Source organism: Misgurnus anguillicaudatus, chromosome 15, assembly GCF_027580225.2.
Source record: "Misgurnus anguillicaudatus chromosome 15, ASM2758022v2, whole genome shotgun sequence".
Lineage (NCBI taxonomy): Eukaryota > Metazoa > Chordata > Actinopteri > Cypriniformes > Cobitidae > Misgurnus > Misgurnus anguillicaudatus.
In genome coordinates, this window is record NC_073351.2 from 510652 (window position 1) to 534830 (window position 24179).

General features: G+C 38.5%; 1 protein-coding gene across 5 annotated transcripts in view; it reads left to right on the top strand.

Moving 5' to 3' along the window:
* LOC129419431 (suppressor of tumorigenicity 7 protein homolog) overlaps nt 1-20065 on the top strand; it is a 236756-nt gene extending 216691 nt beyond the window's left edge. For 3 of the 5 annotated variants that reach the window (XM_055174569.2, XM_055174570.2, XM_055174571.2), the window contains one exon: nt 19744-20063. In XM_055174569.2, coding sequence (XP_055030544.1) covers nt 19744-19839 — 96 coding nt within the window. In that variant the 3' untranslated portion in view covers nt 19840-20063. Of the gene's footprint in view, nt 1-19743 lie in introns of all 5 variants that reach the window. The other 2 variants (XM_055174572.2, XM_055174573.2) reach the window with 2 other exon arrangements.
* The last annotated feature ends 4114 nt before the right edge of the window (nt 20066-24179 follow it).

Genomic DNA, 24179 nt, shown 5'->3' on the forward strand with positions numbered 1-24179 from the left:
TACGTCATTTCTGACTTTTAGCGTGAACACACAGTCTTAGGCTTTCATTGATAAAACTAAAAGCGGCTGATCTCCGCAGTTTCATTTTGCGAACGCATGAAAGTTGCGCGGTCTTATTTCATTAATTGCACTGAAAAATCAGAGAAAGCGCCAACATATTCATGTACAAAACACTGTGCAGCATGTTTACTTAAAACACAAGCAGCGCCATTAGTTCGCGTCCATTTAAACAGTCAGCTCCAGCTCGCGTTAAAACGAAAGCAGAGGGACTTCCCCGCAGTCTCCACGGACCACCACTCAAAGTAATCAGAAGAGAAGCGGTCGAAAGTGGACAAACGAGACGGACTGGTGTTGATAAATACCAGGTGTTTACAGAATTTGTCTCTCGTCCACTTGTGATCCGATCGATGAAAACGCATCTTAATAAGCCCTCTTGTGCTTTTAAATACACATTGTGTAAGTGCTTCCTCAGGTTGGATGTATTACTGCCTGCCTTGCACTTACTGTTACAAATATTGCAGGTAGCATTGTCGTTAGATCGCTTTTTGTTAGCCATAAAGCAAGTTGCAAAGGGGTGTCACCAAGTTCCCACACGGTCTCTCTCTCTCTCGCGCGCGCGTGCGCGCGTACCAGACGCCGCGCGCTGACATGTTCTCTCAGGTACCGAAATTGAGCACCGATTGATTTTATGTGAATCGATACTGGGTAGTACCGACGCAATTCGGTCGGTGCCTATAAAAGTACCGAGTTCGGTGCCCATCCCTAATGGTGGGACATTGGCAAAGTCCAAATAAAGCTGTTTTGTCAGAACTATTTTGCTTACAACAAACATATCCTGGATTATAAAATGGCACAACTTGAAAAGGAGATTTTACATCTTGACATTGAGGGGAACATTGTGGATACTGGTGAGGCTCTAGAACGAAATAAGCTCCTTCTGCAGACTCTGCTGGAGGAAAGAGCACAGGAAACACTTATTCGTTCAAGATTATTCACTTTCAATAGTATGGATGCTCCAACATCCTTTTTCTTCAACCTGGAAAGGAAAACGGTGGATAAGAAAATTTTAAGCTGTTTGAAACTCCCAGAGGGAGGGAGAGTCACTGAGGGTCATGACATCCTCTTGCATGCGCTGTCTTTTTACAAGGATCTTTACAAAGCTGAACCTTGTGATGCGGAAATGGCTAAGCTCTTTTTACAGGATTTACCCCAGCTTTCAAAAGAAGAAAAGTCAAAGCTCGATAGACTGTTGGTTTTAGATGAACTGTCTTTGGCTGTTCAAGAACTGTCTGCGGGTAAAGCTCCAGGTTTGAATGGGCTAAATGCTGAATTTTATAAACAATTTTGGCCAGTTATTGGAAAAGACTTGTTTTTGGTTTTTAAGGAGAGCATTAAGAGAGGTACCTTACCAGTGAGTCGACGGAGGGCTGTGATTACCCTACTACCCAAAAAGGGTGATCTACAAGATATCAGATGCTGGGGCCCGATTTCATTACTTGGCATGGACTACAAAATACTGTCTAAGACTCTAACCAATAGAATTAAACTTTACATTTCTTTAGTGATCCATATGGATCAGTCATACTGTATTCCAGAAAAGACTATTTTTGATAATCTTTTTCTTATACAGGACTTAATTTCCTTATCCATGGTGCATAACCTTGACACTGGGTTTGTCTCCTTGGACCAGGAAAAAGCCTTTGATCGTGTTGATCATGATTTTCTTTTTAAATGCATAGAGGCTTTTGGTTTTGGCTCTTCTTTTATATCGTATGTCAAACTGCTGTATACAGATATATTTAGTATGTTGAAAATGAATGGCTCCCTTGCAAGACCTTTTAAAATAGGCAGAGGTATACGTCAATGCTGTGGTCTGTCAGGAATTTTGTATGGCAATTGGACCATTATTAGTAGCGCTGAGGATCAGAGGCGATTCTAGGGTTAGAGCTTTAGGGGTGCTGAGCACCCAATGAGCTCCGCTGCCACCACCCACTCTTTTTTCCTACAGAAACCAATAATATGTCTATTGTAAAATAACTATAATTTTAATATTGGTTCAACTAACTCCAAAATCCAGATTTTTTTGGAGACCTTTCAGGCATGAAAATGGGTCATGGGTGAAAAAGATAAGAAGAAAATTACCCCTCTAGGGTCTGGGAGCATGCTCCCCCTTAGAATTTCTTTAAAATTACATATTTTAAAGCATCAATCTGATGAGTTTTGAGATGCATTTTTTTGCCAACCTTTTAATTTCTAATTAATGGCGAGCTAGCACTTTTTTTTGCCATTAATGCCATATTAAAGTCTCAGGACAAAGGTAGCTACAGCAGCAGTGTGGGTATGGTTTTATGTGAATATACAGTGTGTCGTTTTAAGCCTTTGTCAAAATGACAAATCTCCTAATTTATAAAAATATGCCTACAACATATGGTAGGTTTATTAATAGTTTGTTAATTTGCAGCTTTTCTTTTAACAGTCCTTTAATTGAACCATTACCTTTACTATTATGTCTAAAACAAAACACTTGTGACGCCTGCACTAAGGGTTAAAAATGTTATCCCCTTCATCTACATGTGACAATCTAAAAAAATATTTATTGTCTAGTTTGATAGTCAGACAGTTAGTGATTTCACACATAACTTACCGGTACTGGTGGTATACAGTGATATGTAGTTTGTTTTCACTCTGTTCCAACGACTGACCAGGAAAGACGCACGTGACGTTTACATGACTCCCGATTGTTAAAATAAGTCTCAAATTAACGATAAATCATACAATAAATTTTAACAACGGATACACACGTATGCAACTACCCACCGAGACGCACAAAACTGCATGCGTCTTGCGGAAGAACATTGTAACCCGGCGCTACTTCTCTCCGTTTAAGTCTATAGACGAGTCACCCAGGTACTGTGCTATTCCGCAGCGCGCAGGTACCCGCCGGACTAAAATAATCCGAAAATAAACACTTATTATATGTGTACCATGGTGATTCAGTATAATAAACACGGCTTGAAAGATTGATTCGTGATGTACTCGCTCATTATAAACATAACGTAAACATTTTGTAAGATTTGAACAAAAAAGTTGCATCACAACACTTTTAACTGATTCTCAATGTGCGTGTGTCTCGCGCTGAATTACGGTCGATGCAGGTACAGAGAAGTAAAAGAAGAGGATGACACCATTTGCTAAGCGGGGAGGTTTTCATTTTCTACCTTAACATATACATTTTAAACCACAAACTACGGAGTATGTTTTGGACATTATTTAACCTTGTCAAAGACGAACGAACATTTTAGATTAAATACATTTCTTGCTCCAAGTTTTAGGGGTGCTGAGTTCATTTAGCCTCGCACATGCTGAGGATAAAGCTTTGCGGTATATCGACAGTGTGTCTATCCACTACAGACTTGGTAACGATCAGACTTACTGCTTATGCTGATAATGTCACTGTTATTATTAGATCTGCGGAGGATGTCAAGAATCTAAACGAGTCTCTTGAGGTCTATCAGAAAGCCTCATGCTCATGGATTAACTGGCAAAAAAAGCTCATCCTTTTTGCTTGGTAAATGGGAAGACGGAGGTCCTCCAAAACTTCCCCAGCACTGCTCTTGGAGTTTGGAGGGGTTTAAAGTGCTGGGAGTTTTCCTTGGGACAGATGAATACATGCAGAGGAATGGGGAAGGCAAGTTTCTCAACGCTTACAGAGGTGGAAGTGGATTCTGACCCAGTTGTCATACAGGGGAAGGCTGCTAATTGTTAACAATTTAGCAGCTTCCATGATGTGGCATCGTCTAAATGTACTGGACCCACCCAAAGAGCTGTTACAATGTTTGCAGAAGGCTTTTTGTACATTTTTTTGGGGATGGCTACTACTGGCTCCCCCAGCAGTTCTTTATTTGCCAGTTAATGAAGGGGGCCAGGGTTTAATTGACTTGGCAGCAAAGGCCAAGGCAGTAAGGTTAAGGACTGCCCAAATCTACTCTATTCTGTGGGGTTTAGGCCTTGGGTGTCATTTGGTCTGGCACTCCTTAGAACTGTTGGTGGTTTCAGTTTGGATAGGCAACTGTTTCTAATGTCAGGTCATTGTGGTTTTTTCATCTGATGTAAAATTCTATGTTTCTGTTTTGAAATCTTGGACTGTTTTTAAAATACTGAGACAAGAAAATCATAATTTTTTTTACAAAAATGATTGCCATTTGAGTTTAAGAATTTGTTCAGCTGATTGAAAACAACCTTTTCAATGATCTTGCCTATAAACTGAAGATTTGAGATTGGTCAGTAGTTGCTAAGTATGGCTTTGTCTAGGTTACTCTTTTTTTTTAGGAGAGGCTTAACAGATGCGGTTTTTATTGACTCTGGAAAAGTGCCTGTGATCAGAGAGTTATTTATTATTTTTAACTCTTTTGCCGCCAGCATTTTAAAAAAAGTTGCCAGCCAGCGTTTTTCATGATTTTCACAAAAGTTTAATGCCTTCCAGAAAATGTTCTTCTTTAAATATATAAACATACAATATACCAAATGAAAGAACAGACCCTCTGCTTTCAAAAAAAAAAAAAAAACGCTTCATCCTACCTTCAGTAGTTCTTTTGTAAAACACCAAATTTTGAGCAAAAAGCAGAGATTATTCCATTTTTGTGACGAACTTTTCATAGAGATCCCATTCAGAGCGATCTTTAAAACAGACACCGACATGCAGACGCTTGCCATAGGGAAATACTTCCGGGTTTAAAAAGTTGCGTAAGGGCGCCACCTGGTGGATAATAGCAGTATTGCGAAAAGCCGGACATACTTGTCATTGGCAGGGAAGCGTTTTCTCTTGATTGACGAGATATCTGAACATACGTTCGAGATATCTCGTCAATGGCGGCGAAAGAGTTAAGAGGTCAGTTTCTAAACAGTTGAGTACCTTTTTGAGAAAAGATGTGGGGGCGTGTCCAAGTTGATGTTTTAAGATGTTGTACTGTTTCTTCCAAGGTTTTTATATCAATTATGTCAAATTCTGAGAGAATTACTGATTTCTGAGGTTGTTGTAATGATATCTGACTGACCACAGTACAATATGAGGCCTTATTAATCACCATTCTGATATGATCTTCTCAGAGAAAAAGGTTGCAAACTCATTGCACTTGCCAGAGAGCATTTCACTAGGAACTTGATTTGGGGGGTTTGTTAGTCTCTCTACAGTAGCAAAAAGAGTGAGTGTTGTTTATGTTGTTGTTTATCATGTTGAAGAAGAAGGTCCGTCTAGCTGTGCCTAGTTCTACATTGAAAGCACTAAGACTGTGCTTATAGATGCTATAATGTACTGCAAGTTTTGTTTTCCTCCACATACGTTCAGATTTCCTGCATGTTCTTATCATGTGCTGTACTGCTGTTGTGTTTCTCCAGGGTGCTTTACATCTGGCAGTGATCAGCCTGACCTTTACTGGAGCTATACAATCAATGGCATCTTTAACTTTTAAGTTTTCAAGGAGAACATCAACAGAGTCTGCTGATATGTTTGGCACCATTGATATAGCATTCATAAATACCTCACTGGTGTTCTTATTTATGAACCTTTTTTTGACATCTAGCATCAGTGGCAGGACAATTCAATTCAATTCAATTTTATTTATGTAGCGCTTTTCACAATTTGGTAATTGTATCAAAGCAGCTTTACATAATAGATGCAGTGAAAAGCACAGAAAATCGACAGATAGCACAACATAATACACGATAGCACAAGCAGCTAAATTTGCTGCGGCTTTAAATCAACATTATAAGCGAACGTATTACTAATGTGACGTATAGAAGTTAAGCCCAAGATGGCTGCCTCCCCGGGTTGAAAAACCCCCTAGGAGAAAAAAAACCCGGATCTTAGCCGGGGAAGTAAAAAAAAGTCCTAGGAGGAAAAAACCCTTGGGAGATATATATATATACATTGAAACGGATAAGGAGATTAAGCGGATATTAAGCGGGTTCTGCCGGTGGTCATTGGTCAGGCATCGGCTGGACATCACGTTGAAGAACAACCAGTAGATCAGAGGTATGCCGACTTTCACATTTACCGGAACTGAATCTGTTTGTCCCATTGTCCTCGGGATCGAGGATGAGACAGGGAGAGAGAAACAAAATCTTATTAGCGTAGGGGCCGTTCACATGAAAAGCAAGTGTCACACAGTAATGTGGTTTTAGTCAGCTCGGTTCCGGACAGGCTAACTATTGCTGGTTAAGTGTATTACATATAGTTGATGATTTTAGAAAATTTGTGGGCCCAGGGCGAGTCTATGTATGGGGCCCCCCATATGATCTTTAAAACAGATACTCGTTTGACTAAGGCCAGAGGCCCCACTGCCGTCGTTAATACTAACGTACAGTGGCAAACGGTTCTGTATGACATATTATTCTCAAGATCATGGGAAAAGCCAAAATTGCAACCCGACCATATGTGGAAATTAAGACTCAACCGACAACTAAATCAAAGTTTCAGCATATTACTAAAGAGTATTAATGACATTTACCATGCTTTGGAGTGTTGACGAAAAAGGTTTTAATTGATTTATTTATTAAGTTGTACAAACTAGCTATTGAGAGATAAGTACCATTACTAAAACAAATTATGTGAATGCCTTGTTAAAGAGAAAAGTTTTAAGTCTAGATCAGAGGTGGAAAAAGTAATAAAATATTGTACTCAAGTAAAAGTAAAGTTACTTTAATAATATTTTACTTAAGTAAAAGTAAAGTTACTTGTCTAAAAATCTACTCAAGTAAAAGTAAAAAGTAAGTCATTTTAACTTTACTCAGAGTAAAAGTTACTTTTTTACAGCGGGAAGAGGTGGAGGATTCTAGTATAGTTCAAAAACGACAAGAGAATATACATCTCAAACTAGTTGTTTTTAATTGTAGGAACATCTTTACAATTAAAGTGCAATAACAAAAAGTTAATAAAATAAAAAGCTTTTTTAAAGTAAGAAACATTTATGGAATTGTTTAATGATTTTTACATGTGAGTTATGCACTTTTGAAGGTGGTCAGCAGCTTGCAAATACAATCACTATAGTAAGGTTGTAATTGATGTATTGCTGGTAACATACATTATTTTATTAAACTATATATAGTTTAAATGAGCATATAATGAGATGAGTGCCATGTCTATATACATTCGACACCGTTATTATCTTCTTACTTCCCTGACCTGGGTACCTGATGACCTTTATTGTTCTCTCTCTCTCTCTCTCTCTCTCTCTCTCTCTCTCAGTGCATGCTGGGAAGCGGTAGTGGGGAGGGTGAACACGGTGAGAGGGAAACTTGAAAGTTTGTTTAGTGTTTTGGGTTATTTCTATACTCTTTTCGCTGAATTATTTTGGTTTTAGTTTGATCTTTAAACTTAGCACGTTTACAACAATATTACCGTGACGGGGTTTAGGATGGCGTCGCACGCGAGTGTGCAAGCGTCGTCTCTGTCGCTCCGTCACGGTATCAGGTGTGTGACTAGTGCAGGAGAGTCTGTGGAAGATGTGCTTTTGGAGGTGGCTGAACGTGTGGGGCACGATAATATTGTGTCGGCGTCTCGGATGAATAAAGCCATAGTGATTTTCCTGAAGGATGAACAACTGGTAAACGGTTTGATTGAAACCGGGATATCGGTAAGTGGAGCCTTTGTTCATGTACAGCCTTTAGTTTCGCCCACAAGTAAGGTAACCATTTCAAATGCTCCGCCGTTTATTTCTGACGCGGACATTGAACGCGAACTTTCGCGTTTTGGAAAGCTTGCTAGTGGGATTAGGATGGTCCCTCTAGGTTGTAAAAATGCTGCTTTGAAACATGTACTGTCTTTTAGGAGGCAAGTGTATATGTTTTTAAACTCGCAGCCTTTAAATGTGTCGTTTAGATGCATGTTTGAAGGAAAGTCGTACATGTTATATGCAAGTACAGGTGAGATGCGGTGTTTTGAATGTGGAACTATTGGACACGTGAAGTTATCGTGTCCGTTTAGAGCTGAAGCTGGTCCCAGTACTGTTGTAACTGAAGTGATGGAGAACTTAAACAGAAATGAAAGTTCTGAGAACAACCTAAATGATAACGTACTTTCTAAAGATAATGAAAGAAGTGAAGTTGTGGATTCTATTGACAATGGTAAAAATGAGGTTGAGCTCCCAAGAGAAAATGACAAAAATGATGTTCAGCTTTCAGCAGATAATGAAAGAATTGTTGTTGGAGTAAATAATGTTGAACTGTCTACTAATAATGTAAGCAATGATGATCTTTCTAATGACAATGAGGGCAATGATGTTGAACTCTCTATTGACAATGAGCAAAATGCTGAATGCAGTGGTAAAACAATAATGTCTGAAACAATTGAGGATGTGGAAATGGAAGGCCAGACTAGCAAAAATGTTGTAATCAAGGAGTTAAGAAGTACAGAAGAGCAGGACAGTGTGAAGAAGACGAGTAAAAAAGCTTTACAATTGGTTGAGGAAGAAATGATTAAAGATGATGATGAGGAAAGTGTTTTATCTGATTTTTCAGATTTATCTGATGTTTCTCAAGTAGGTTGTGATCAAGTTTACTCTCTGGATGAGATAAATGAGTTCATGGATGAGACGTTTGGAAAGGTAGCTGATGTAAAGAGTTATTTCTCAGACATGAAAAAATTTGAATATTCTGTTCTGTATTGGCAAAGAAAAGTAGGAGAAGATGAACTGAGTAGACGGAAGAGGTTTCGATTGAAAACGATTATTACAAAGATTAGAAAGGGGAAAACCCTAGTCAAACGTAAATCAAATTAATTTGCGAAATGACATGCACATCAAGGGTGTTTTTGTCTTGCTATCTCCTTTTCTGTCTTTTTCCTTTCTCTCTTTATATCTTTTGATGGATATTTTAAGAGTAGGATCTTTAAATATTAATGGGGGAAGAGACAGGAGTAAGAGAGCAATGATCTCAGAGTATATTCACCTTAAAGGAATTCATGTTATGCTTTTACAGGAAACACATTCAGATAGTCAAAATGAAGTAGATTTGTACAGATGGTGGGATGGTGAATGTATTCTGAGTCATGGAACAAATTTAAGTGCCGGGGTAGCAATTCTTTTCTCAAAAAATCTAGATCTCAAAATTTTGTCTACTATTGAATTGGATAAGGGTAGGGTTCTAATGGCGATAGTAGAGATGAAAGAGTTAAAGTTTCTTTTTATCAATGTATATGCTCCAAATATAGGATCACAGAGAATTGAACTTTTTAAAAAATTAAATGAGGAAATAAAAAAACATGATTATGGAAATTTGTGTGTAATAATGGGAGGAGATTGGAATTGCACCACTAATTTTGTATTGGATAGGAATGGGGAAGAGCCTCATTTACAATCTAGTAGTGTGCTCCATAAAATGACTAGAGAATTAGATTTAATTGATATTTGGAGAATTAGGAATCAATCTGTGAAACAATACACTTGGGTTAAAGTATTAGACTCAATTGTGACAGGAGCAAGATTGGACAGATTATATATCAATAATACAGACAATAATAGAGTTATGAATGTTAAAATTTCTCCTTGTGGGTTTTCTGATCATCATGTAGTTTCTATTGATTTTAACACGGCAAAGTTACCACATCCTAAGTCCTATTGGCATTTTAATGTTAAACTGCTACAAGATAAATCTTTCTGTGAAAAATTTAAAAGTTTTTGGGAGATTTGGAAACTGGAAAAAGACAAATTTGAAAGTCTGATTCAATGGTGGGAGGTAGGAAAAACCCAAATTAGAATTTTTTGTCAACAGTTTTCTTATAACAATACTATGGTTGTAAAGAATAATATTGAAAGATTGGAAAAGGATATTAATGAAATGGAATGTTTAGTTGATGTTAATAATTTAAATGTTACTACTAATTTAAAAAAGAAAAAACTGGAATTGAAAGCACTTCTTGAAGAAAGAGTAAAAGGTGCTTTAATTCGAGCCAGGATATCGTCTATCAAGGAAATGGACGCTCCAACAGCTTATTTTTTTAATCTGGAGCGTAAAAAAACAATATCTAAAAATATGCTTCATCTTCGGAAAGATGATGGCACATTGACTTCAGATCCTATTGAAATGAGAAAAATTGCAATGAAGTTTTACTCTGAACTATTTGGGTCTACGGACTGTGACCCGGCAAGTGTGGATCAACTTTTAAAATGACTACCTAGTCTAAAGCCTAAAGACAGAAATACATTGGACAAAATTATTTCCTTTGTTGAACTTTCAGAGGCTGTAAAGCAGCTGTCGAATGGCCGTGCCCCAGGAGTAGATGGCTTACCAGCTGAGTTTTATAAATCATTTTGGAGTGTTTTAGGTGAAGATTTTTATAATGTAATTTGTGAATGTTTTCAAAAAGGCACCTTACCTAATAGTTGTCAAAGAGCAGTTTTGTCGCTCTTGCCCAAAAAAGGTGATTTGGGGTTATTAAAGAATTTGCGCCCCGTTTCTTTAATGTGTCAGGATTATAAAATACTTTCTAAATGTTTAGCGAATAGATTGAAAAAATTTTTGAGTGTTGTTGTTAAAGATGAACAAACATACTGTGTTCCAGGTCGCACCATAATGGATAACTTATTTTTAATAAGAGATGTAATTGATCTATCCATAAGTAATGATTTTGATATTGGGTTTTTATCTATTGATCAAGAGAAAGCATTTGATCGTGTCTGTCATAATTACCTTTTTCATGTTTTAAAAGCATTTGGGTTTGGAAAAACTTTTATTGAATGGATAAAGTTGTTGTATAGGGGGGCTTCAGTTATGTTAAAGGTGGGAGAAGGACTAAGTTCCCCTGTGCCTGTTAAGAGAGGTATTAGACAAGGTTGTCCACTCTCGGGTCAACTGTACAGTTTAGTAATTGAGCCCTTACTAAATTTATTGAGAAACAATTTAAAGGGTTTTCCTATACCAGGAGATTTAAGTGGGTCAAATGTTGCTGTTTCAGCTTATGCTGATGATGTAACAATTTTCATTACCAATAAGCAAGATGTTCAAACACTGTGTACTGGGTTAGCTTTATATGAGAGAGCATCCTCTGCTAGAGTAAATTGGGAAAAAAGTGAGGGATTCATTATGGGTCCATGGAATGGTGGGGTACCTAAGCTTCCAGGAGGAATAAAGTGGAATACAGAGGGAATAAAAATTCTTGGGGTATTCCTAGGTAAAGAAAGTTATAAAGAAAAAAATTGGGAGGGAATGCTGGAGAAGGTGTTAGCCAAGTTGTCTAAATGGAAATGGCTATTACCTGAGCTATCCTATAGGGGTAGAGTCTTGGTTACAAATAACCTGGCTGCCTCTATGCTATGGCACAAAGTTAATGTACTGGATCCACCTAGAGAAATAATCAAAGTTATACAGAGTAAATTTGTGGACTTTTTCTGGTCGGGTCAACATTGGGTCTCTGCTCCAGTTTTATATCTGCCCTTACAAGAAGGAGGACAAAGCTTGGTGGATATAAGAAGCAGGATTAATACTTTCAGACTTCAAACAGCACAGAGAATACTGTACGAGGAGGACTTGAGTTGGATTCGTGTTGCCTGTGCACTTTTGAGGAAAACATCAGGACATTTCACTCATTTTTATCAGTCTGTCCTGAAGGCTTGGCAACTGAACTTGGAGGTTCAAAGAGATCTTCAGTGTCCTAAGGACTGGATTATGGAAGAACCTTTATTTTACAATCCATTGACACAAACCAAAACTCTGTCTTCTGAAAGTTTGAGGAACTGCATGGTGAGGGCTGGACTCACTAAGATCAAAGACTTGAGAGAATCCACAAAATGGAGATCAGCTGAATCTCTACGTCACAACATGGGGATAAGATCATTACGTCTTCTGGAACAAGTGTTGGAGGAATTGAGGAATGCATTACCTGGAGCCTGCAGGGAGGCACTGGAACTTCAATCAAATCCGGAAGAGGGGAGTAAATATAAGTTTCCTAGTATAATTGTATCTGCGGCTGCTGAAGAAAACCATGAAGAGGGTGGCACAATTTTATCCTTTAAAACCCCAGAACTTGGACAATTTGACCAAATCAACAAAAAAGCTCTGTATGTTACTTGTGTGAAAGCTACACATCAGACTGTTTTAAGGACTGTGCAGGTTTGGAGGTGGGCAGAAGTGTTTGGACCAGACTTTAAAGCTTCCTGGAGGTCTCTATACAAATCTCCTATTGAGAAACGTACAGCAGACCTGCAGTGGAGGCTAACTCATGGTGCTATAGCTACAAACAGACACGTGGCGCATCTGAATCCAGCAGTGGGGAGGGAATGCCCTTTTTGTGGAATTGATGAGACAGTTGATCATTTGTTTATTTATTGTCAGAGGTTGAATAATCTTTTCACTGTTTTAAAGCAATGTTTTGAAGACATGAACGAAGAGTTTTCACCTCAGTGTTTTATTAGTAGTCTTAAATATACATTTGGTGACAGAAGAAAAGTTTGTCTTCTAAACTTTTTGTTGGGCAAGGCAAAAATGGCAATCTGGAAGACTAGGAAAAATAAATTACTAGGAGTGGGTGCATTAGAAGCAGAGCATGTTTTTAAAGCAATGGTGGCTGCTAGAATTAAGATTGAATATGCATATTTTAATTTGGTTAATGACATTCAAATGTTTTCTGATATATGGAGTGTGGGTGGAGTTTTGTGTGAGGTTTTGGAAAATGACATGTTGATTCTTAATTTTTAAAGGAAAGATAAATGATATGCATATATGTATGTGGTCCATATGTATGTACTAACGGTGTCACGATTTCGATTTTAAATCGAAATCGATCGAAATTAAGTCACAGCTTCGAACTTCGAATTAAAAAATGGGATCGTCGATGCTGCCACGCCCCCATTTCACGTCTGGTTGGCTTGCCAAGCGAGGAAAAAAACTCTCAGAGATGCCTTCAAAAACATCTGTCCAGCAGAAAGCGATCATATTTTAAACTCCTTGAAATGCATATCATAAACAGGATTACCAGTGATCTGACTTTGGACAGAGCGCAGCTCACTGCACGTGCGCGATAGTGACGGAGGCGCAAATATGCAGCGGGTTATATTTTAAACAAAAGGATAGTTTGCCTCAGCTTGCATGAAACGCATAAAACTGAACAAATACAAGGATTACTACTTTAGTTTATGTTCAGACTTCGGACAGATGCGAGAGTGCATGCAAGTGAGACAGAGAGAAGCGCAGCTGCTTATATGCTGGATTTATTTCAGATGCTATGAGTCCAAGACACACGCATTAAGTCCATGTGCATTAAGTCCATGTTAGAGATGCGCGGATGGACTATTATTTCATCCGCAACCGCATAACAAAACTCATCCGTCCACCATCCATCCGCACCAACGTTTCTGACCAGTTTTCAAAACCGCACCCGCCCGCCATCCGCTGACTGGGCGATGCAAGACGCTGCTGATGACAGCCGCGAGACTAGAAAGCTCTAGAATATCAGCAGTGAACTCCGTCTCTGATTTACGCACAGGGACAAAAATAAATAAATAAATAGCCTAAATTAAACGCACAAATTACATAGCATGCACTCCTGATTTACCACTTTGTAAAACTTATTCCAGGCAACCCTTTTCTGACCTTCTATTTCCTTTTTTTTTTAATTCTTATTTTTTGAGTTTGTCACGTACCCTTCGCCGGCGTTGATAAGAGCTTTGTCAAAATGCATCCTCATTTCTCCGCGCTGTTAATGATAGAACGAATGGATCCTTAACAGCTGAGGATATTCCAAATAATTAAAAGCTAAATAAAAGTGTGTATTTATTAGAAAACTTTTTCTTGTCACTGTTTTAGTATTATAAGTTATGTTTTGTGTTAATATTATTCTGTTTATGTTGCGTATATTTCTAGGTTGATTATTTGATATGCTGTTGAATAGATTAATCTACATCAATGTGTGATATGTTCTAAAATAAATTAACATTTTTCTGATTACATATTTATTTTAATAAGTCAGAAATGTCTCCGCTGTTTTCTGCTGACAGGCGCGTTGGGCGCTACTGGGGGCGTGTGCAGCAAGTGACACAAATTGTGGGTCCTCCGAAGGCTAGACCGTCTCATTGCAGTTCTCTTCTTGAACTTCTGAGGCTGCCACTATGAAAGGCAGAGAGGTCGCATGCTTAGAAGGACACAGCTAATAACAAGCAGTCGACCGAATTTAATTAAAATATTATTTTTCGTCACGTCATCCGCCCGATCCATGTAACTGCCAACCGCGCATAATCATGTGTGTGCAAGAAGGAATCCTCTCTCTACAAGCTCTCGCGTTAATTGAAGCCCATAAACCCCCATGCGAGTTGTGCAATGTGCATGTTAATGTTAAAGTATAATAATAATAATAATAATAACTAATGGCGTATCATTTTTTTTCTAAATTATATGCCATATAAAAAATATGTAAAAATCGAGAATCGGATCGAATCGTGACCTTAGAATCGAAAATGTAATCGAATCGAGGATTTGGAAAATCGTGACACCCCTAGTATGTACAGTATGTATATGTGTAGGTATATATTTATATGTATTTTATTTATTTATTTTTATTGTTTCTATAAGTATACATATGGTGTGTGTTTTAATATGGGTGTATTTTAGTAGTGTCATTAGGTCTTTTTAGGGAATTGTATTGTTAGATAAGAAAGCTGTTAATTGAAGAATGTTTAATAAAGATGTGTTTAAGCCTCTCTCTCTCTCTCTCTCTCTCTCTCTCTCTCTCTCTCTCTCTCTCTCTCTCTCGCTCTCTCTCTCTTGCTCTCTCTCTCTCTGCAATGTCTAATGACCTGCGCATTCTCGAGGACGTTTTGAAGTTGTGTTGGACTTGACGCGAAGCTGCTAGACCTCGGAAGATAATGCGCATGGTATTAAAAACGCGTCGTGCAATTTCGTACTTAAGAGCATGAATCCTACCTTTCATAGAAATGAAACACCCGCTTCGCGTCAGTGGAAAGTGGTCGCTTAAATATGACCAGGGGTTTATTTCATAAGATTTGAACTGAGACGGGTCTGCATTAGCGCGCGCCTGTCTCGTCCGTCTCCATGGTTCTTTTTGCGCGTTCCCCCGGGCCCCGCCCATTCACATCCGTTGCGCGTCTTTATCACCTTGCTTGCGGATATGATTTAATATGTAGCGAAGTGCAATACTTTTAATAAATCATACTTAAGTAAAAGTAAAAGTACAGATTTTAGAAACTACTCAAAAAAGTAAAATTACACAAAAAAACTACTCAATTACAGTAACGTGAGTAAATGTAATTCGTTACTTTCCACCTCTGGTCTAGATTTAAAGTTATCTACTGTCTCTGATTTTCGGACGTCGGTTGGTAACCCCTTATTTAGACACTTTTGATATTTTAGGGATAATTAAGAGACCAGAATGTGACCGCAATGCACGTGATGGATTGTATTCTGATAATAATTCTCTATGATATGAGGGTGCTAGGCCATTTAAGGCTTTGTATGTGATTAGTAATATTTTAAATTGTATGTGATATTTAACTGGTAGCCAGTGTAAAGATGCCAGAATTGGGCTTATGTGGTCATACTTCTTAGGTCGAGTAAGCACTCTTGCAGAAGCGTTTTGAACTAGCTGAAGCTTGTTTACCTGATTTGCATGGCATCCTCCGAGTAACGAGTTACAATAGTCTATTCTAGAGGTCATAAAAGCGTGGATAAGCTTCTCTGCATCTGATGCAGACAACATATGGCGTATTTTTGAGAAATTTCTAAGATGGAAGAATGCTGTGCGGCAGACATTGGAGATATGGCTATCGAAGGATAAATTGCTGTCGAACATCACACCTAAATTCTTAACCGTGGAGGTTGGCACCACAGTGCAGCCATCTATGGACAACTTGCAATCTGTCATATTATATTTGTAGCGATTCGGTTCGATAACAAGTATCTCTGTCTTATTGGAGTTTAGCATAAGAAAGTTATGTGCCATCCAGTCACTAATATCGCTGATGCAGTCTGATAGCTTAGAAAACTGGTGGTTTTCGCTAGGATGTGAGGAGATGTAAAGCTGGGTATTATCTGCATAGCAGTGAAACCGTATGTTATGATTCCTGATAAAATCTCCTAGAGGTAACATATATAACGAGAACAGGATAGGACCTAAAACTGATCCCTGCGGTACACCCTATTTAACCAGGGAGTGATATGACTCCTCCTCATTTTACATAAACGAAAGTGATAGCGATTGGTTAGATACGATCCGAACCAGGCTAGCACCTGACCACTGATGCCAACATAGTTTTCTAGCCTATTAAGTAAGATTGTGTGATCTATTGTGTCAAGTGCTGCACAGAGGTCTAATAATATAAGGAGATAGATTTCGCCACGATCGGATGTTAGGAGAAGGTCATTTGTAACTCTAAGCAGTGCTGTCTCTGTGCTATGGTGGGGCCTGAATCCTGATTGGAACTTTTCATATGTACTATTATTTGCTAAGAATGTGCGTAGCTGGCTTGCCACTACTTTTTCTAATATTTTGGAAAGAAAAGGGAGATTTGAGATTGGTCTAAAGTTATTAAGATCTCCCTGGTCAAGGTGTGGTTTTTTTAATGAGCGGTCTAATAACTGCTAGTTTGAAAGCTGTTGGAACGTAGCGTAATTCTAGTGAAGAGTTAAAGACATTTAGTACTGGGTTTGACACTACATGGAATACCTCTTTGAGTAATTTTGTGGGAACGGGGTCTAATATACAGGACGATGATTTGGATGATGTTACTAATTTAGATAGCTCCTCTATTGTAGTAGGTTTAAATGACTCAAGATGTTCGTATTGTAAGCTAGCGTTAAATTTTTTATTGGGTAGAGTGGTGGCTGCTTGGGTACCTACAATGTTTTCCCTAATAATCATAATTTTCTTAGTAAAGAAGTTCATGAAGTCGTTACTATTGTGTGGGAGTTTATTAGTGGGTTCTGTTTGTTCTTTATTTCTAGTCAGTTTTGCAACTGTGCTAAAGAGGAAACGAGGGTTATTATGATTTTCTTTAATAAGATTGCTAAGATACGTAGATCTGGTGATTTTTATAGCCTGTCTGTAGTGTTTAATGCTCTCTTTCCATGCTGCACGCCATACCTCTAGCTTTGTGCTTCTATAATTTCTTTCCATTTTTCTAGCTGACTTTTTAAGGGCTTCGGTATGATGGTCATACCATGGAGCTGTTGTTTTTTCTTTGATTCTCTTTTTTCAAATGGGAGCTACGGCATCCAATGTGTTAGAACAAATACGGTTCAGGTTTTCTATTACAATATCTAGATCTTCAGGGTTATCTGGTACATGTTTCATTTGGGACAGGTCTGAAAGAGTGCTAATAAAGTTATCTTTAGTGGTGGAAATTATTGTTCTGGCTAGTCGGTAGCATATTGTGGATCGAGTGATCCTATCTAGAAGTACCGTGTATGAGACAAGGCAATGGTCTGAAACTGCATCACTCTGAGGTGATATCTCGATGTCATTAATATTGAGCCCGAGTAACAGAATTAAGTCTAATGTGTGTCTACGGGTATGCGTGGGCCTTGTCATGTTTTGTCTAATATCAAGAGAATTTAGAATATCCATAAACGCTAATCCTAATGTATTTGTTGGGTTATCAACGTGTATATTAAAGTCACCAACGATAAGAGCTTTATCTACAGCGACTACAAGGTCAGACAGGAAATTTGATATTTCTTTAAGAAAATCTGCATGATGGCCCGGAGGTCTATAGATTGCAGCAAGGACAAAAGAAAGCTGTTTATGGTTACGATCAGTTATTTCCATATTTAACAGCATTATTTCAAATGAATTAAATTTTAGTTCGGATTTATGGTTTACTTCAAAAATTTTGTTGTATATTGTCACACCACCCCCTCTCCCCTTTAATCAAAGTAAACACCGAAATGGTCAGATAGCGCTTCATCCTTGATTACAGTGGATGAAATGTTTAGACCCTTGCTAATGAGCAGACCAATAGTGTGTAGGACCTTGCACGTGCTGGGTCAGATCAAAAGTGTTTAAAACATTTAACAGTTCAATAGCAGTATTGTTTTCTGCATTGTCTATATGAATATTGAAATCTCCAGGAATAACAAAATAATCAAATTCAGAGTAAATTGTTGATAAAAGTTCTGTGAATTCATCAACAAATGCTAAGGGGTATTTGGGAGGTCTAAAAATAATTGTAAACAGAATGCATGGTGTACCTTGTAGAGCAATACACAAATATTCAAAAGACTGGTAATCACCAAGTAACACTTGCTTGCATTGAAATGCATCTTTGAATAAAGCAGCTATTCCCCTACGTCTTCTAACAGCTCTACAGACACTTATAAAAGTAAAGTTTGGTGGGGCTGATTCATTGAGGACTGTAGCACTGCAGCTGTCATCTAACTAGGTTTCATTTAGAAACATAAAGTCCAGGTTTTTAGTGGTGATAAGATCATTAACTAAAATGATTTGTTCTTTAGTGAACAGATGTTCAGAAGTGCTAACTTAACAGTAACTGGTTTTGGCCCTGTATCAATCTCAGAATGACGTCTAATAGGCAGTAGATTAGATAGAATTGCCGTGTGGCTGGAGAGGGCCTTCATCTTTCTTTCACATATCAGGACAGCGATAGGGAAAGCTAAAGGGACATTGGGATCCCACTTGTTCTGAAAACATTTATGATTGTTACTGCTGTCGTAGCGGGGACCCAACACATATCAGTTACCAGTGCTGTTTGCAGATGAGGGCTGTTGTGATCACTGACATTGAGGCAGAGGTCGGAGTGCTCTTTCAGATGGAGGGGGATTGTGGGCTGAGCCCGAAGGCTTTGGTGGTTGAGGAGCCCGCTGTTTCTTGGTTGATATTTGGGGACTCGCAGCAATAGGGTGGGAGAGCTTTGTTCCAGCAAATTATAATACCAGTTTCTCCTTTTTCTTTGAAAAGCACATAAGTGGTGATGTTTGAGAGAGGGAGAGAGAGTGTGATGACATCAGCTGTGATTCAGGTGTTTCTAAAGGCTGGGGAGTGTTATCATGCCTTTCCTGGTTTCCCACTTCCCAATTTTGGGTCTCGCACCCTGTTTATGCCATCGGTTTGTGTCCTCAATTACTTTAGGTTTCTCTGAGCTCACTATGACCTGTTTAAAAGCATTAGGTTCACAGGACTCACCAGCTTTATGTTGAGAAGGACCACAATGAAGCTCTGCTGTATGTTCTGGCAGGGTCTGCAGCACCAATCTTTTGTAAAAGTCTGTGGCAGTTTGAGCAGCAGGTGGATTGAGATCCAAAAGAAGGCATTTTTTCCTTCTTTTTTTCTGTTTGAGTGTGGGCAGCTGTGTTGTCCTGTTTTAGGATTGTGAACTGCCGGCAATAGCAGACTGGTACACAGCTATGACAAATTCCCCAAGTCGTTGAATATTCCAAATATCAATATAGTTCCAGGAATTTGTAGTTTTAGTGTGAGTGCCCAATTATTTAGTTTGAGCACTGTGCTGAACTGCTGGTAGTTGAATCAAAAGATATAAGCAAAAAAGCAAAATCGCAAAGCACGGAGCGCAAGTAAAACCATCCGAAAAGTACAGAAGCTATTTACATTTCAGCAAGACATAAACCACTTCTAGCTTGTGTTTGATATTTCTGAATGTTTTGATTCTAAAGTTTTTTTTATAATTACCTTGGTTGTTTATCAAGGTCAAGCCCAGTTCCTAATGTATGAAGTAAATTGTGTGCTTATTGACACATAAATCTGACTTTGTTCTTTTTCCACTGCAGTTCCTCAGCACCCTGTTTGCACCTCTGAACTTCATCATGGAGAAAGTGGAAAGTCTACTGCCCTCCAGTCTGTGGCACCAGCTTACACGGATATGATCTCATGGAAATAAATTGTTATTGACTGAGTTGCCAAGTTCTTCAGAACTGCCCATAGCCAGCAAACAAGACAAACCCAATGAACATAAAATTGAAGGGAATTCATGTAATGTACAACTTTACTGTTGAAACATTTTACAGGCCTTCAGTGTGTGACACACACACACACACACACACACACACACACACACACACACACACACACACATACATATATTTATTTAAAATAAAAAAATTCTGTACTGCTGCACTTCTCTTCTTCTTAATTTTTGTTTTAAAAGATGTAAAAAAAAGCATCACCGATGCACAGAGACACATGCATACACACACAGATGAAGACCTGGTGAAATGCTACAAATGTCTTTAAAAAGATGAAGACCAAAAGCTGATTGAAAAAATGAAGGAGAGTTGGGCTATGCTTTTGTCTAACAAGGTCACAAGAAACCCTGAACACAAGCATAAAAAAGTCATATTACTGTGAGTAGGAGTAGTGCTCATGCAGTAACTCTATTCTTACTAAACTTTCTTTCTATAGTAGCTCTTCTAGGGAATAGATTTCCAGACAGGCAATTGTTGAGTTAGCTACAAAAATGCATATTATAAATCGTCATTAACTAGACATACGTTATATTATCAGCAGGATTTATGATAATGATTAATTTATGCAATTCCAAATCAATAGTTTACATCCTGGCCTTAGAAATTTGAACTTTTAGGTAACAGAGATCTTGGGCTGTATGTATAAAGTCGCTCAGAGTAAAATTTTTGTCTTAAGTATGTTAAAAATACTAAAAATTACGTCATTTTACTCTTATTCCTAGACATAAGAATAAGTGTGATTTATAAAGCCTCCCAAGTGTTAAGACTAGGGCTGCGTTCCACTCCAGTTTTAGACAGGCACTCGCAAACTTTCCTAAACACTTCCCCTCGGGGGAATCCCTGTCGCCATTTTGAACTGTGCTCCACTTTGTCAAGTGAACAGACCCTCACTCCCTCAATTTTGACCGAGGGAGCGAGTCTACTTTATAGGCGATCCATTTGAACCTACTTCAAGTGTTCCAGCAGTAGTGGGCAGTTTACAACGTAAGCAATGACGTACGTCCGAGTGAACGAGACTGAAGGAAGTTAGTGAGGGAAGGTCATAAAAAAATCAAACTGGAACGCAGGGTCTCAGCTCCTAAATTATTTTAAGAGAGCTGGTGCCTCATTTATAAAGCTTGCGTACGCAAAAATCCACGGCAAAGTCCATATTTATTAAAACTGCCTTTGACGTGGAAACGTCAGGGTCTGAGCAGGCATACACACTTTTGCTTGTCTGATTGCTGCAGGTTTTTGGAAATATAAGCCATTCTTGCTGCTCGAATTTGGATTTAAACATTGACAAGCGGTCTTTTATATGTCTATGACATTAATTAGGCATCGTTTAAAGGTGGAGATCTGAAACTGCTTGGCTGCGCACAAGTTCATTTGCGATTTATAGATTTGAAAGGGGTACGCATTTTTGATAAATGATCGTTACTCAAACGTAGGATGTTTTTTACGTAGCATTTTATAAATGAGGCCCCTGGAGAGGTCTTCTAACCTAGTTAAGAGTAACAAGAGGGCAGTAGAAAGGCGGAGATCATGCGCTTTTCATTCAAATGCATTTCTACAAACATCATTTGGGGATCCAGCAGACTTCACATCAACTGTTGGATCTTCGCATGAACAGTAGCGATTGGTGAGGCAGCCATTTTATGAAGTGGCTCGGGTGTGACAGCCATCTTGAGATTATGTGCAGGTATGATATCAGCCCTCTTAAAGACAGGTGTGGTCGTGGCGATGGCTCTCTGGATTGTAGGTGCAGGTAGTGATGTTACGTCTGACACCAAAACTTCGATGCTTGTTTCAGACTCAAAAAAGTCCTTGAAATGAACCACTGTTTCGGAGCTTGTATCTTTACGTCACTAGTCACTTGTCTTCACATGTCTGAAGCAAACACACTGGTTAATTTCTCTAGTGAACCACACGACTGCTTTGATAGCCCAATCCGGCGTTGACAGGTTTGAAACTTGCCGGCTTTATTTTTCATGCAAGTGAAATTAGGCTATTTATACTATTAGGCTATAGTATAAAATTATTTAAAAAATATAGAAATATATTATAATTAATATAAAATTATATTTCTGAATAAAAAACACAACATTTAATGAATACCCTCCTCCACATTGTCCAAGCCCTGTCCAGTTGCCCTCTGCCACATTATAAATACATAAATGTCCAGTTAGTAAGTTGTAGAGTGCTGTATCCTACAGCTAAATATTCACACACAAACACATCTCAGGCTCAATGTTTCATTGAGGGTTTGAAACATGAACACAGTGTCAAAGCTCTGACAGCCCAAATGGTTGTCAAATGGTAACATTAGCCTACTTGCATTGTCAGCTTTGTTGCATTACATTTACTTCACCAGCAGATGGTGGTGTGCATTTTCTGTTTGAATGAAGCTTCGAGTAATGAACCATTTTCGACACAATTGTATCGGAAAGCAATAATCCTTCGAAACACTTCATTTGGCCATCACTAGGTGCAGGTAAAACAGTAGCCATCTGAAAAACCGGTGGTGGCATGGTGATAGCCATCTTGGGTACAGGTATGGCGGCAGTTAAATGGAACAGGCTAGCCAGTGCACGTCATTGCGTCAATGAAAGGTGTGCTTTCGGTGCTGTGTGCATAGGATTGTGGGTGATTTCAGCGCGTGAAGTGCGCGAAGGATACACATATGGATCCTTTCCTGTATATGGAATATTTCTCGAACGAAGGACTCAGTCTTTGGCTGAAATTTCGAGAATCCTCAACATTGGAACAGTCCTTCGACGGACGTCGATGACGTAGCATCCTCGAAATTCTGCCTTCCGAGGATCCTTCCTTAACATTGAGAAACAGCTACAGGAATGGCGGCAGCTATCTTAGTAACAGACATTGGCATCCCTGCTGAAAAAAACAGCATCAAACCAGCATGGACCAGCATGGGATGCTGGTGCTAATGCTGGTTTAGCTGGTGCTAATGCTGGTTTGGTGCTGGTTTAGCTGGTGCTAATGCTGGTGCTGATGCTGGTTTAGCTGGTGTTCACTAGCAAACCAACACCAAAACACAACAAATGCTGGTCTTGCCGGTATGCTGTTTTTTCAGCAGGGATGGCTTTAACTGGCTGTGGCAAAACAGGTATGACTTTTGCAGTTTGAGGTAATACAGGTATGACTTGAGCTGGTTCTTTGGAGCTCCTCATTAATAGCTCCCACAGTGAAGGAAGACCCACTCCATATCAAAGCCAAGTCTATGTACTTTTCTAGCTTCCAATGAGAGGTGTTACCTGGCATCAGGTCGGGATATATCATGATTTAAACCACAACGAAATAAGTCCATTAGAGCCACATTATTAAAAATCTACCAGATAGTATAAATCCCCAAAATCTTGAACATAATCTTCAATGGGGTGGTTGCCCTGACAAAGACAAACCTCCGCTGGAATCGGGTAAGGGGAAGTATTCTGTAACAAAGTGTCTGTTTACACAAAGCAAGAGAAAGCGAGAGAATCCAAATGCAGAGAAGTTTATTTATAAATCCCAAAAGGGCAGGCAAACACATACAAAGGGTAATCCAAAATCATAAATCCAAGAGACAGACAGGGGTCAAAACCATGAATATAAACAAGATCCAGAATGCTTGGTATTCAGTGTTACACTAACAATACTTCACAAAGTGATGAGGTGACTGAACATACAAACAAACAGGAATTGAAATGTGAAGTGAGACATGGTGATTTCAAAATAAAAGACATGACTTCAAAATAAAAGACATAAACAACAGAACACAAGACAAAACCATTACAGTAACATCAGCAGAACCCTTTTTAGATGGTTCTATATAGAACCTTGCCTTGAAAAGGGCTATAAAGAACCTTTCATTTATCAGCAGTCAGGAGGGTTATTTTGTTATTTATTTACTTTTTATTTTCAGTACTTTATAGGGTTTAACAGTTTAAAAACAAAACTGCAAGACATCAGAAAAATACTTTTATTTTTCACCTTTTCATTACATGAGGTGTCATACAATAATAAATGTGTATTAATATCACATTGTTAAGTTAAAAATATACATCACAATAAATATATGACTTATTATGCAAATATAACAAATCACTACTCAAATGAGATATGGATGTTAAACAACTAAACAACAATTACATGAAATCATGACATGTGCCACATCAAAACCTGCACATGATAATAAATACTGAATATTGACATATTGTTTACAGGGTGAATATAGATTCAGAAGTATGCATTATAGCACAAAC